Source organism: Chelonia mydas, chromosome 9 (assembly GCF_015237465.2).
Source record: "Chelonia mydas isolate rCheMyd1 chromosome 9, rCheMyd1.pri.v2, whole genome shotgun sequence".
Taxonomy (NCBI): domain Eukaryota; kingdom Metazoa; phylum Chordata; order Testudines; family Cheloniidae; genus Chelonia; species Chelonia mydas.
In genome coordinates, this window is record NC_057855.1 from 47,574,639 (window position 1) to 47,590,164 (window position 15,526).

Sequence of the window (15,526 nt, forward strand, 5' to 3'; positions counted from 1 at the left end):
CGAGGAAGTATCATATCATGAAGATATACTCAAGCATTTTTCAAAGTATGAGGCAGGTTGTAGGGAAGTTGACCAAATTAAGATGGGTATCCCTTCACCTACACAAATGTGAGGTTAGGGCGGGTACAACTGATTTCATTTTTTTGAACTGAGGACTCAGTTTGAGAAACACTGATGTGGGAAAGTAATACGCTACCAGTTCATAGAACATATTTTTAAATCAAATGGGAATCCACACAGAAAATACCCGCGCAAAATGTAATGATGCAGCGCAAAATGTAATGATGCAGCACAAAACTGATATTTTAGTTTGAGGCCAAACTTTTCTGCCTTGTTTTATTTTGCAAGTAGAAGATCCAATAGTTTATGTAAGACTTCTCAAGGAGTGTGTGTGTCTGAGTGAGTGAGACCGACTAAGTGGCTGATAAACCTCTCAAAGCCAAGGCTTCTCATTATGAAACGTGCCAAAGCACAAAGCCAGAGAGAAACTCTGAGTGCCAAGCGTCTCACTTCTCTCAGAAGACACAGATTTCATGGTAGCGGGGTCTAGAAGAACCTCATACCCTCTTCTTGCTCCTTCAGAGAGGTTGATGCTTTTTCCTAGCTTTTTTCCATTGCCTCCGCGTCTACCATTTTCCTTGCCTGCATCAGCTGCTGTAATACCATGTGACACCTCTGCTTCTGCCCCAGCAGTTATAGAGTACCAGCGTTAGGTTTTTAGGATTAAGTTGGTGCATGGGGAACAGCTGAATACATTTCTAGTGTGTGTCTTTGCACACTTTCTAGCTGGGTTTGTGTCTGTGCCATACACTCTCTTACTCCTTGATTGCCCTCTTCCACTGATGGTCAGTGTTCATTTAGTGCCTTAACTTATCAAGCAGCTGAGCCTGCTCTTCATCCATGGTGACCTAGCATATGATAGATGTCAAACAGCTCTTGTCCTCTGTCTACTTGTCTGTCCCCCTCCCTGCTATCATAACTGTTGATGGCAGACTTTGTACACCTTGTTATGAGTAATGTAAATGTTTCCCCAATACTGTGGTCCACACTTGAGTTCTTTGAGACCATTGCTCAGTTTTTTGTTGCAATGCTATAGGTGGCTCTTTGGTTGTCAGCCACAATCAGCATAAAGACGTTCCACCTATTATATTTTAGTTTAGAATGTTTCCCATCACCAACTGTTTAATCAAATTATGTTATTATATTATCTATTTTAAAATTGTGACCCATGGCTCATTGACCATTATCAACATTAGAAGACTTCCATCTTGCAAAATAAATGAAATGCTTATCCCCAGAGAGTGTTACCCTGCTGAAAATGTTTTCTTGGAGGAGTTCTGAAATAAGACAGAATGTTTCTGTTCTCAACAAACTTGTTAGATTGAATAAATACCTCAAGCACAGTTTTGGTTTTTAAATTATTTTGCCTTTGAACAGCTAACTATTTATCCTAGTATAACACTAGAAAACAATGCATGTAGACCTGCGCTCTAGCGGTATTTATTCTTTCTCCACCGGCTAAGGGAAGGCATGTTGATTTCTGAATTTGTACTCACACAGTTGTGGGAAGTACATTCTCAGTTATAAAATTACTGTCTGAAAAGTCATTTGCATTTATAAATCTTTTTAAGAGTATCTGATACGTTTTCTCTTTTTCTTGACAGTCTGTGGTGGACGACTGGATTGAATCATATAAACAAGACAGGGATATAGCACTTCTGGATTTAATCAACTTCTTTATCCAGTGTTCAGGATGTCGAGGTACCTTGGAAACAAGTGATTTAAAATAAATCTAAACTAGGTGACAGTTATACAATGTATATTTCAGTGTAAGTGCTGCTAAACATGCAGGAGACCTGGGGTCAAAACTCCTCATGCATGATTTAGTTAGGCAGTTGTTGTATTCTTTGTATTTCATGGAATGATTCCAGCTAAAGTTTGTTTGTCGAGAGCGTTCTCTCTCTCTTTCCCCGTCCCCATTCTAAAGAGTACAGATCCTCAGAGACTGGTATGACTCCATCAACTAGCAAAAAAGGAGACAGGATTTATTAATCAAGGTAGGTATGTATTTATATATCCCTGACTCCCCATTTCTGTTACCTCCCAAATCTTTTTTTTTTAAACCAGAAGCCCTGTGTGCAGCTGTATCTTAACTTTTTCCTTATTTCTTTCCCTCTAGGAGTTAAGTTTTGAAAATTGAAGAGAGAGGATTCTTGCTTATGCTTCAATTACCATCACATTAACAGCAAAGACCACTCATTTGGGGATAGGGCACCAATCATGTCTGTCTCAAATTCCCTTTCAAGCTATCAGGGATAAGGCAATTATCCTGTCCCACCCTCAGACTTTATCCATTGCTGTGGGAGTGGCAGCCCTTGTAGGATCTCACCTGCCACCCCATCTTCTTTGTGAGCATACACTAGGTCCATGGTTCTCAACCCAGGGTCTGGGGCCCCCTAGGGTGGCTGCAAGCAGTTTTCAGAGAGACTGCCGAGCATGACCAGTGTAAGACTCACTAGGACCCAGGACAGAAAGCCTAAGCCCCGCCGCGCGGGACTGCACCCTGGGGCCCCGAGCCCTACCACCTGGGGCTGAAGCCAAAGCCTGAGTATCTTAGCTTCGCAGTGCCCCCTGTGGCGTGGGATCTTGGGCATTTGCCCTGCTTGCTATCCCCTAATGTTAGCCCTGGCTTTTATATACAGAAAAACAGCATTGTGGCACAGCTAGGCTGTGGAGTTTTTATAGCATGTTGCAGGGGCCTCAAGGTTGAGAATCCCTGTGCTAGGTGTCTTTGTTCTTTCACTTATCCTAAATAAATAAATAAATAAAAAAGGTCCTAGTTACCTGTTAGTAGATAGCAGCAGGAGAGAGTGGGTTACCCTTTGCAGGCTCTGGAGGACTCCAAGGACTCAGGATCTCACTTTCTGCTTGTTTTGGCTGGAATGGAATAGTTAAACCAGTGATACTTAGACTGAGGCTTGAGAGCCACAAGTGGATCTTTAATGTGTTGCTTGTGGCTTTTTGCAGCACATGATATTAAAACACTGTGTGATTTAATTGTTAACCAATCTAAGTTATTAACCAATTGTAGTTGATAAAATAATATTACTGGGTCAGTCATTTTGCTGTGAGAATAATATATATAAAAATAGTAACTGGAAAAATGAATTCACATTACTGTGGCTCTTTTGGATAATGTTGATTACGAATTTGGCTCCTGAACCACTGAGGTCTGTTTGAATGCAATGGTACTTTATTTTTTTCCCCCAAGCAGTTTGAGAGACAGTTTTAGGTGCAGTCCCCGTGTTCTCTCAACAGTCAGAGGCATCAGACCAACAGCATTCCCTTTCTACTCCTAAGGAGCTTGCCTCAGCAGACCTTTTGGCAGCATGGGAGAAGGGAACTTCTGTTATAGGCTGTACAGCGGGGTTCTCCTGGGATTTGGGGCTCTCTTTTCCGTGGTGATTCAGGTTCAGATCACCACTCTGTGTCAGTGGCTCTAGTACCTCTGGCTGAGGAGATTCCTCAGAGTGTTTTCAAAACTTGTTGGGCAGCTTGCTTCAGAGTGGTTATATTCTGTCTGTTTGATCTCTCCCCCCTCCCTCCTAATTTCCATTTGCTGTTGGGATCCCTTTATATTGATTTTGGGCTGGCATATTAAACGTTAGAACCCTAAGATATGTATATTCATTATTGAAGTTTTAAGGTGGGGGATGGGCACTCATTCTCTGCTGCTCTCCCCTAATCTTCTGAATGGCATTCCATCAAGCTCTCCCTGTCAGGGAAAGCAGCAATTCTAGATCTGAGACACTATTTTTTGATCACTGCCAGAGAGTGATGCAGGTTGAGTGACACCAACACCCACAAGCTGCTGGAAGAGCCCCCACCCCTTGGGAAGGCGTCCTGTCACCACTGACTGGTAATTACAGTGCTACAGGTGCCTGGCAGCAATTTACTCTCCACAGGGGGAGAGAAAAAGTGTTGTCATTGCTCTTGAGATGGCTTTGTCTGTCCATTTCTCTATACTCTTATCCTCTGGTACCCATGGTGACATCAACTTCAGCTCAGTTGCTCTCAGTTTAGTTGCTTATTACACACAATTGGGGAAAAAATGGTGTTCTACTGAGGATAGCAACAGTTGGAAAGAGGGTTCAACCCCCTGGTGGCTCTCCGGCTGACCACACACAGTTCTTTTCCCTTCTTCAATAACCTGCCTAATTTCTAAAAGGGAGAAAGTATTTTCTTCACCTATTAGCTCTGTGCCTTCATATTGATATATAGGCAATATTTAGGATGATATATGAATGGGTGGAAATCTCATACAGAGGAGAGTTAGATTCTTTGTAACCCAGGCTCTTTGATTAACCATCTACTTTGATTAACCAACTGGCCTGTATCCTTAATCTGAAATACTTTTCTTCACAGGCAGATGAGGACTGGGATCATATTCTGAATATACCTAAGATTTTTTTTTGTTAATTTTGCCATTCAGGATGTGCTATGCATGGAATATATTAACACTGAATTTAGGATTTTCACATGACTTTACACCCTTCTTACTGTGGCAAATATTAACAGAGATAAGAAAGAGCAAGGCAGCATTATACTCACAGTGTCTTATTGTGGGTGGAGAAGAACTTCCCATCTATATTGTTGGAATTCTGAACTCTTCAGTTGACTGGCTGTAACATTCATATCCAGGTGTGGAAATCGCAACTGCACTAATTGGCATTCTTCTATGTTCATTTTCATCCTTTAGTCCTTGATAAGGCTACGTTTTAGTTACGGGTATTTTTAGTAAAAGTCACGGACAGGTCACGGGCAGTAAACAAAAATTTTCCCAAAAGCATTTTGGAAGTATACACATGAGGTCAAGATCTTTCAGGAAGTCCTGTTCTTCAGGACCAGTTTTATTAACTCAGAAGAAAATAAAATAATTTCTTTTACCACTATCACAGGGACAAATTCAGTCTTTTCCCAGCCTTTCTGTCTGGGCAAGTTTGATCTCTTTCCTGAGGTCTTCATAAAGTCTACTCTGTTGGGTGTTAAACTAATGAACACAAAATCCAGCTGTCTCAGACCTGAAATTTAATCAGTTCAAAGTCCAGCTGTCTTGGCCCACTGTTCCAAGTCTATTTTCATAAGACTTACCAGTCTACTCCCTTTGTCCAGCAGGAATCCACAAGATTCCCTAAACCCTCCTCTTCAGGGTTTCCCCACAGGAACCAATCTCTCACTTGTTGGGTCTGTCTCAGGCTTGTACTGGGCCCCAGCCTTGTGTGCCTCAGGGCTCTCCTCTCACTCAGCTACTAACTTTTTATTTCTTCTTTTAGTTTCTCCCCACATGTGGTATTAATCACTTCAATTAAGCTCCCTTGTTAGGAAGGTACTCTAATCAAATGCCCTTGCTCTAGGGGCCTAATTAATCAATTTAAGGGGTATGCTGATCTGGCACAGGTGCACTGGCCCTATATTACCCTCAGGAGTCAGTTACCCTGTGACAACATGTGACAAAATTTTGCCCAGTGAGTCTGTATCTAGCCCCAAAAACTTGTGGTTGAACTAGAGTATGAACTCCCCAAGAAAATTAGGCTTCATATCCCTGTGGGGGTTGTCCTGGTTTCAAACAGAGGAAAGTTTTGGATTCTTCAGCTTTTGAATAGCCCTTCTATTAGACATCTGTTTATTCAAGAAAGCGTGTGAATTCAGAATTGCCAACCCCAAGCGTTGAAAAATCATGTCAGGACCCCCAAAATTGAAAAATTAAAAATAATAAATTTTGGATTCTTTCTTTCGTTTTGGTTTTTGAGTCATTTTGGTTCACATGTTCAAGCTTGTTTCCGAAGTTGAATGATCATAGGACTCCAGGAGCTGGGAATTGAAGAAAAACACTAAGTATCACAAGGCTTATGATAAAATCATGAATTGAATTGGCAGCATTGTTTCAAGCTCTGCCAGGGGCCTTCTAGCCACAGACAAACTAAGTAGCTGCCTAAAGTGGCAGATTTCTGGCAGAAGCATTTTTTTTTAATGTTCATGGTCTGTACCTCTCCTGCTGCTGCCAATACTGCTCTCCTGGAGCTATCCCTGTTACGGGCACACCTGTTGCCTTCAACCACCATGCTGTCAGCCCTCTGCCCAGAACTCTGCCCACTGTACCATACAGCCCCCACTCACCTTGCATAGAAACTCTCAGCTCTACCTGCTGTATCATACCACCACACACTGCACCATAGAAGTCTGGCCAGTGTACTACGTAGCCACGTAGTACGCTGTATAGAGCTCCACTTGTTGTACATAGACCCCCTGCCCACTGTATTTAGCTTTGCCCATAGGGGCAGCACTCTGAAGTTTTGCCTAGAGTTACAGATTGTCTTGAGGAGTGTTTGAGCTCTGCCCACTAGGGATTCTTAACTGGAATTTCATTAAGAGAAATTAGTGATTAAGCATGTTCCCAAGGTGATTTCCCTTTTCAATTGGCTCAGGAAGCCTCTCTCTACCTTATTTTGTCCATCTATTCTTGAATGAAAGGAACTTCCATTATCTGTTTTTATCAGGTGTCCCAAAAAAGTCCAAGTGCTTCCAAGGCTTCTACGACTCAGTGGGTGTGGATTACATGAAATAATTTTATACTGCCTGAGAGACGGATGCTCTGCCATCTATCAGTGCTTTTCTCTGAAGGCCAATGACTGAATCAGATTTGTGGGTTGAGAGAGGAGTTGCAACCCTTTGGAACCGAATGAAAGCATCTGTTTTTTTTAAATATCTTTTCATATCAGACTTCACAAGTCAGTTTTGATGGACGCTCTTAGTAGTTTTGTTTAAAAGTGATTAACTAGACATTAGATAACTTGGCTCCATCAATTTATTAAATCAGCCCAAGCATAGAGGTTTATACATTACCAGTCTGCAGAACAGTCTTGCAGTAATTAAAAAATGTAACATGTCCCAAGATATGAGCTCAATTACTTGTTTATTACAAGTAGAAAATTCCACTGTATTATTACAGACCTTACTACTTTTTTCTTATTTAGTTTCATACCCATATTTTAGTGTACAAAAACATCTGTACCGACCATCCCCAGCCTAGGTAATACCTAGCATACTTCATATTTGGCAAGCCTCAACAAAACATATATCTTGTTTCTGATAGATTTTCTATATATGAAGAACAGAGGGTATGGATATACAGTTTAATTACTAGTACATTTCCACAATAATGCTTAGCATGAGTACAAGAGATACTGGAAATATGATAATTGGCTAGCAGTACTTTCTTTGGGAAATGGATCTTGCATTATGAATCCATTTGCCTTTCAAGTTTTCTTTGTGGCTTACTCTGGTTATAGTTAACTCCATCTAGGCTAGAAATGTTTGTTCTAGATCAAAGGAGTGGTAAGTGTCCACAATAGCCTTTATAAATGTGCTAAGTGCCTGAACGAAAGCTTATGCTCAAATTTGTTAGTCTCTAAGGTGCCACAAGTCCTTTTCTTTTTGCGGATACAGACTAACACGGCTGCTACTCTGAAACCTGAAGATAGTTGGCAGTCAACAAACTCATGGTAAAAGTCTAGTGTAGACAGATTCTAAATTTTATAATCCTGAGGGCATTCTGTGCCAATACATTAAAAATTCTGCATGCAATATTTTAAAATTGTGCAAAATTCTGCAAATTTTATTTGTCAAATGTGGAGGCTCCAGTATGGCATTGGGGTGCACAGGCCACTGGCTGCACAGAGGTGGGAGATCACTGTGCGGCTCCTCCCCACCCCAGGACACGGACTCAGCGGTGAGGCTGCAACCAACCCTGTCACAGCGCAAGGACCCAGCCTGCCCCAGAAACACCCCAGGGCCCTGCCCCTCAGTGTGAGCAGGCAGGCTCAGCAAAGCACGATCCAGGTGTGGAGGGGCTTAAGGTGTGGGCATCCAGATGTGGGTTGAGAGGGTTCTGTGTGGGGCAGTCTGGGTGTGGGTAGTTCAGTGGGGGATCTGGTTGCAGGGAGGATCTGGATGCATAGGGGCTTGTTGGAGGTTCTGGGTGCAGTAGTAATGGGACTCTGCAGGGGGGTCCAAGTGAAGATGGTTGGAGCTCAGTGGGGTGGGATTCAGGTGCAACTGGTTGGGGCTCAGTGCTGAGGATCCAGGTGCAGGTGGCTCATAAGGATAGTCCAGGTTCCAGGTGAGTGGGGCTCATTAAGGGTGTTCTGAGTGTGGGGGGTGAGGCTTGGTATATGGGGGTCTGGATGCATGGGGTTTGGGCGGATGGGGGAGCAGCTCCCCCCGCTGCAGCTGAGGAGGAATGGGCACAGGAAGTGGCGGGATGGGGGTTGGGAGGGAGGTTGCAGAGTTTCCTGCATGTGGGAGAGAAATCTGGGGGTGGGTATGAGCCAGCTCCAGATGCTGTGCAGCATAAGAGGAAGTTTTGTCTTTCCTAGCCCAGCTGTGACTAGCAGCTGAGCCTGGCGCAGGGTAGGAGCCACCAGCCAGGTCTTCCTCAGTCCTGCCCCCTCCCGCACAGTTATTTACTTCCCTGCTGGCTGCTCCAAGCACCCGAAACATATTGCTGGGGAGGGTTGCCTGAGTGCTCTTTTGGCTTCCCTTTGCTTCCCCATCAGAAAGTAATTTTTCTGCGGGAAAGCAAAGCAATCTGTGGAGGACATAAATTCTGTGCATGCACAGTGGTGGAAAATTGCTCCAGGAGTATGTTACAGTATTACTAAGTGGATAGTAAAAGGAAGCTTTTTTTGAGTCTGACTCTTCTCATGTGGCCAAGCCCAAAGTCCTGTCTCGATGCAGGTATAATATACCTCATCATACTATACTTATCTTTTCCTTTTGAGACTTAAGTGAATCTGAATTTTCTTGTTTTTCCATAACATCACATATTTTCTGGTTCATATAATCTAGCAGTTACTAGCAGATGAGATCAATACTTCATTTCTTTGATTCTGAGCATTTTTGCTAAGAAGCCCCAGAAGGATTAGTAAAGGATCATTTGGTAGCAGTTTACTAACAGTTTGTAATATTGGGGTATAAACAGCATCCCAATACTCTCTTTAATAATTGGACACTGTCACTGAGTGCAGAAGGTGGGGGCCCGGAAGGATTCTAAAAATTAATACTTGTCACTCCCAAAGTTAAAGCTTTTTTCTGACCGTGGCTTGGTGAACGCTGCCACCACCCAAATGCAAAAAAAAAAAACCCCTTGGACCCAGGAAGTATCACTTGCGAATTCCTTCCTTTGGGTACCCTCAAGCCCTTTTACCCCCCACCCCGGGAAGAGCTGAGAAAGAAAACAAAGGAAATTAGCTGGTGACAACCGCTAATCAAACAGCATATGCGCAAACCTCTTAGGACACCAAAAATCCAATCCTGTTTTTAAAAAAGGTAAATTTTATTAAAAACAAAAAAAGAAGGAAAATACATCTGGAACTTAGGCTTTTGCTAGATTTTAAAAGAGCAGTTATGACAATCAAGCACTCAAAATAGCTTTCTTGGGGGTTCAGCTTAAAGGTTACAAACAAAACCAAACCATTTGGGGTTAGCACAGAGGAGTCCACAAGCCAATAAGAAATAAAAGAAATAACCCTAATTGCGTCTTTAGACATTCCTTAATTTTTCTTACATATCTGAGGCTTCAAAAAAGTAGGTTTGATATGAATTGATAATCTATAATCATAGTTGGCTTAAAGCTGTTTACAGCATTACAGCTGCATATCCCTGCAGCCCAGAGAACAATAGACAAAGTTTCTTTCCCAATTTTAAAAAGTTCTACCTTCCCATTGGCTCTTTTGGTTAGGTGCCCACTCCTTTTCTTTTACCTGTGGGCTTGTTAACCCTTTACAGGTAAAGCAAGCAGAGAACAGACCAAGAGGGATTTTACAGCCAACTGGCTGGTTCACTGTCCATCCAAGGGAGCTACTCCTCCTCCCTTCATGAATCACAGACACATTCACCATATATGCATAAAATCATCTCTTATCACAGTTTCTCAAACAAATATCCCCACTCAATCTATATATCTTTTTTAACTTTGCTATGTTAAACTCCTGAGATTTCTGTCTTTTAGGAGGAAAACATAACCATGAAATCTGCTTTAGGTAATGAAAACCATGAACGCTCGGCTCTGATTTTCAGTGTGAAGTGGCCTATAAAAAGAATTCTCCAATCCCTAGAGATCTGCTCAAAGACCTCTGCCATTATGGTTCACTCTCTAGGAAGAATCTTGTTTTAATGTAGCCAGCCTGCTGTACTGTTAAGGTGCTTCAAATCGCTTGAATCCATGACAATAAACAGGGCCAATACATGTTAAAATCAGTGCCAAGTGGTCATGGTTTTTGCAGCAGGTAACGAGACCCAGCAGTGCTGGCAAGATCATATTTGATTTGCATAAGTCTCTGACTTATACATGTCTTCCTCTTCCACTTGTATGGAGGATCCTAAAGAAGACTGCTTGTCATGAGACTCCTCTAATCCTCATTGTCCTGGACTGTACAAGGTGGGATTTTTACATGGGTCTGCTGATGTTCTCCCAAGGGGTAAGAATCCATTTGCTTTAGGCCACGTTCTCCTTCAGCAAGGCTCAGTAGTGCCTCCAAACTCAGGTGCCCCAAGTCTCTTGGCTTGGTTTGTGAGAGGGAACTACTGAAGTGTGTCAAATGTGTTAGACAAAAAAGAAAGATCAGGGATGGTGTGGGTCTGCTGCTCAATGGAGAATGTGAGCTGGTAATGGAAGATGATAGGAAGACAGAGCTGCTCAATGTCAACTTTGAGTCTTCTCACAAAAAATATTTGACAGATGATTAGCAAAGTTACAATAGAAAATAAAGGGGAAGGGGTGCAGATCGGGATAAGTAAAAAATCCAGAGGTCATCTGACCAATTTGAGTGAATGCAAGTCTACAGAGCCTGATGCTATTCACCCCAGGGTACTGAAGGAATTAGATGAAGAAATCTCAGACGCACTGGCAATAACATTTGCCAACTTGTGGATGACAGGAAAGGTGCTGGTAGACTGGAGAAGGGCACTATATTAGCCTATCTTTAAAAAGAGGGAGCTGGGGAACTATCGACCAGTCAATCTGACTTTGATACCTGAGAAGTTACTGGAGCAATGTATAAAACATTCAATTTGCAAATACCTGGAGGATGAAGCGGTAATTACTAGCAGTCAGCATGGATTCACTAAGAGCAAATCACGCCAAACCAGCTTGATTACCTTGTCTGACAGGATAACTGGTTTGGTGGATAGGGGGAATGCAGTGGACATAATATATTGGACTTCAGCTAGTCTTTTGACGCAGTGCCACATGGCATTCTGATAAGTAAGCTGAAGAAATGTCTGCTCGGCATCCCTACATTAAGTGGATACATTGATGAAACAACTGCAGACAAAGAGTAACTATTAATGGAATGATGTCAGATTGGATGGCGGTCTCAAGTGGGGTTCCACAGGGATCTGTTCTGGGTCCAGTGTTATTTAATAACTTTATTTATGAGTTGGATGTAGGAATAGAGAACATATTGATCAAATTTGCAAATGACACAAAGGAAGGGGGTGTTGCCAACACTTTAGAGGAGAGAGCTAAAATTCAGAGGGATCTTGATAAATTGGAGGACTGGACTATAGACAAAATGAAATTCAACAAAGACAAATAGAAGGTACTGCTCTTAGGGAAGAAAAAACATGCACAGATACAGAACGGGGGAATAACTGGCTTAGCACAACCTCAACAGGAGTCAGGAATGTGATGCTGTTGCAAAAAACACACACATGCAGTTTTAGGTTGAATTAACAAAGGCATAGCATACAAGTCATGGGAGGAGAGAGTACAACCCTACTCGGTGCTGTGTAGGCTAATGGTTCTCAAACTTCATTGCACTGTAACACCTTTCTAAAAACAAAAATTACTACACGACCCCAAGGTGGGGATCCAAAGACTGAGCTTGCCCAAGCCGCTGGTGGGGGGGCCAAAGCAGAAGCCTAAGGAATTCAGCCCTAGGCATGGGGCATGTAACCTGAGCCTCACTGCCCAGGGCTGAAGCCGAAGCCTGAGCTCCACCGCCCTGGGCTGAAGCCCTTGAGTTTCAACCCCAGACCCCACCAAGTCTGCTAGCCCTGGTGACCCCATTAAAATGGAGTCGGGACCCACTTTGAGGTCCCCAACCCACTGTTTGAGAACCGCTGGTCAGTTAGAGGTACTGAATCCAGTTTTGGTCACAGCTATATAGAAAGCATGTAGAGAAACAAAAGGATCCAGAGGCGAGTGACAAAAATGATCTAAAGGATGGAATGCAAGCCATATGAGCACAGGCTGAAGTAATTGGGTATGTTTACTTTGAAAAGAGGAGATTAAGAGGGGGTATGATTGCGTTCTTCAAATACTTGAAAGGCTTCCATAAAAAAGATGGAGAGAAGTTCTCTTGCCACAGAGAGCAGGACAGCAGGCAGTTTCATTTTTCCATTTAGTAGTGGATGCAAACAACCATCTGGTTACATACCAATCTATTATGGGTTAATTGGTTGGCTTGCAAAGTTTCTTTATTGTGGAGGAAATGGGAGGACTTGGGATATTTGTAACTACAGTAGAACCTCAGAGTTACGAACACCTTGGGAATGGAGGTAGTTCGTAACTCTGAAATGTTCATAACTCTGAACGAAACATCATGGTTCTTTCAAAAGTTCACAACTGAGCATTGACTTAATACAGCTTTGAAATTTTGCTATGCAGAAGAAAATTTCTGCTTTTAACCATTTTAATTTAAATGAAACAGTTTCCTTAACTCCCCCCCCCTTTTTAGTACATTTAGTTACATTTAACACAGTACTGTACTGTATTTGCTCTTTTTTTTGTGTGTGTGTCTGCTATGCCATCCGATTGTGTACTTCCAGTTCCAAATGAGAGGTGTGGTTGACCGGTCAGTTCGTAACCCTGAGGTTCTTCGAGTGATTGCTCATATGCATTCCAATAGGTGAAGCATATTCTCACCAGCAACTACACACCGCACCATTGTAACTCTTAACTCAGGAACCAATCCATGCAACAAACCTCGATGCCAACTCTGCCCACATATCTACACCAGCGACACCATCACAGGACTTAACCAGAACAGCCACACCATCACTGGTTCATTCACCTGCATGTCCACCAACGTAATCTACGCCATCATGTGCCAGCAGTGCCCCTCTGCTGTGTACATTGGCCAAACTGGACAGTCTCTACGTCAGGGGTCCCCAGTGCGGTGCCTGCGGGGCAGCTGCGTGCGCCCGTAGGACACTGCTCCACCAAAATGCCGCCGAGACGCATTGCTGTTTCTCGGCGGCAGTTCGGCGGTAATGCTTCTTGCTGCCGCCACATTTCGGCGGCGGGGTGTCAGGTGCCTGCCACAGTCTTCTGGGAATAGGAATATGCTATTCCCACAGAAAGGTTGGGGACCACTGCCCTACGTAAGAGGATAAATGGACACATCAGATATTAGGAACGGCAATATACAAAAACCTGAAGGAGAACACTTCAACTTTCCTGGACACATAATAGCATATTTAAAGGTAGCCATCCTGTAGCAAAAAAACTTCAGGACCAGATTTCAAAGAGAAACTGCTGAGCTTCAGTTCACTTGCAAATTTGACACCATCAGCTCAGGATTAAACAAAGACTCTGAATGGCTAGCCAACTACAAAAGCAGTTTCTCCTCCCTTGGTGTTCACACCTTACCTGCTAGAAGAGGGCCTCATCCTCCCTGATTGAACTAACCTCGTTATCCCTAGCCTGATTCTTGCTTGCATAGTTATACCTGCCTCTGGAAATTTCCACTACATGCATCCGACGAAGTGGGTATTTACTCATGGAAGCTTATGCTCCAATACATCTGTTAGTCTGTAAGGTGCCACAGGACTCTTTACCGCTTTTACAGATCCAGACTAACATGGCTACCCCTCTGATACTTAATCAGAAAAGAAGGTTAGATGCTAAATGATTGTCAACATCAGGTAATGTTTTTTGGGGTGATTATCCATACACCATCCTTCATAGAAGTTGGTAATCTCTCCTACCCAAATAAGGTGTTGATAATCTCCATCAACCCTGACCCTAACTCTTCCCTGATGGCCTTCACCAGAAGAAAAGAGAGAGGTCCATAGCACTCGTGCGATAAAATATCCCTAGTATCTCAACCAACAACAGTGACCTAAACTAGAGAAGAGAAGAATTAATGTTTGTCTCCTCCAAATATTGTTTTGTGTCCATAAAAGCAGGCATTCAGTCTGAATCTGCTTGATTTTATCTGGAAAGTAACAGTTTCTTCACAGTGAAAGGAAGTCATATAGTTTACCGAATGAAGAGAGCTATGTTTAATTAGGCTGTCTGCTATTCAAAGGAAGTCCACTGTCAAATTTATCAGGCATGATTGTAAATGTAAAGAAACTTTACCTTCGCCATAGTCATGGAATAAACTACATAAAAATCTTTTCATGCAACTATTGAGATTTAGGATGTGAATTCAACTATCAGAGCCCTAGTCATATTCCCTCCATCTTCAGTTATTGCATGTCACCTGTAAATCATTGTGACCTGTGAGGACAAAACTATGGAAAAGAATGCCTAAGGGCAACTAAGCAGTAACTGAGGACAAAAGATCACTGTAAGGTCCTATCAGGTATTAAGTAGAATGGTTGATTTTCCTCAGACTCTGAAAATGATCAGTTTTCAATAATCTCAGGTGGAAGACCATCAAAACACTCTGTGCACCAACCTCAGATCACAGGAGATAATGAGTAGCCAATGAGTACAATCAAATTTCCAGTTGCCCCACTTATATTCTCTGCTCCAACACTAGATCAAAAATATGTGGCCAGTATATGAGTTGAGCCAGCAGTCATCCAGGTTTTAGTGGTGGCTACAAAATCTGAAAATGTCTCAGAAGAATGGCAGGTAAAATGGAAATTAGGAGGAGTGGAAGTAAATCTCAAGATCAGATATTGGAAGCCTGAAGCCTGCAAGAGAATGGGTCTGCTAGAACTCCAGGGAGCAAAGAGTACAGCTAAGATAAAGATATTGCAGAGAGGGTAGCTGATTTATTTGCATCAGTGTTCACAATATAGAGCATGTTGGGTAGGGTACACACACTATAATGCAGCAGAAAAAGAGATAATGAGATCCAGAGTTTGTAAGGTGAAGCTAGACAGATTCAGTCTAGATATAAGGCACTTTATTTTTATTTTTTTTTTTTTTTTTAACAGCGAGCGTAATTAACCATTGGAACAATTGACCTAGAGCTGTGGTGAATTTTCTATCATATGAAGTCTTTAAATCAATATTGGATATCTTTCTAAATTATATCATATAGCTCAGGCTGATGATTAGCGTGGGATTCTTTTACCTGTATGGTGGAGGAAGTCAAATTAGATCATCATAATGGTCCCTTCTCACCTTAAAATGTATGAATATATGAATCTGTACCTTGCACCCGATTTTTTCAGTTAATAAAGACATACTGTCCTAGATTGAAGTACCAGAAGAGGAAGTGTG

General features: G+C 42.4%; 1 protein-coding gene and 1 long non-coding RNA gene across 5 annotated transcripts in view; one reads left to right on the forward strand and one right to left on the reverse strand.

The window, feature by feature from the left end:
* The window catches only part of STAG1 (stromal antigen 1), a 365,202-nt gene that overhangs the window by 106,589 nt on the left and 243,087 nt on the right, over positions 1–15,526 (forward strand). For all 4 annotated transcript variants that reach the window (XM_037909148.2, XM_037909146.2, XM_043521994.1 and 1 more), the window contains one exon: positions 1,665–1,761. In XM_037909148.2, coding sequence (XP_037765076.1) covers positions 1,665–1,761 — 97 coding nt within the window. The remainder of the gene's footprint in view (positions 1–1,664; positions 1,762–15,526) is intronic.
* Positions 1,650–5,298, reverse strand: LOC122461603. Its single transcript, XR_006283605.1, has 3 exons — positions 5,238–5,298; positions 2,845–2,937; positions 1,650–1,765 (listed from the first exon to the last, which is right to left on the reverse strand). It is a non-coding gene; the product is annotated as an uncharacterized LOC122461603 (long non-coding RNA).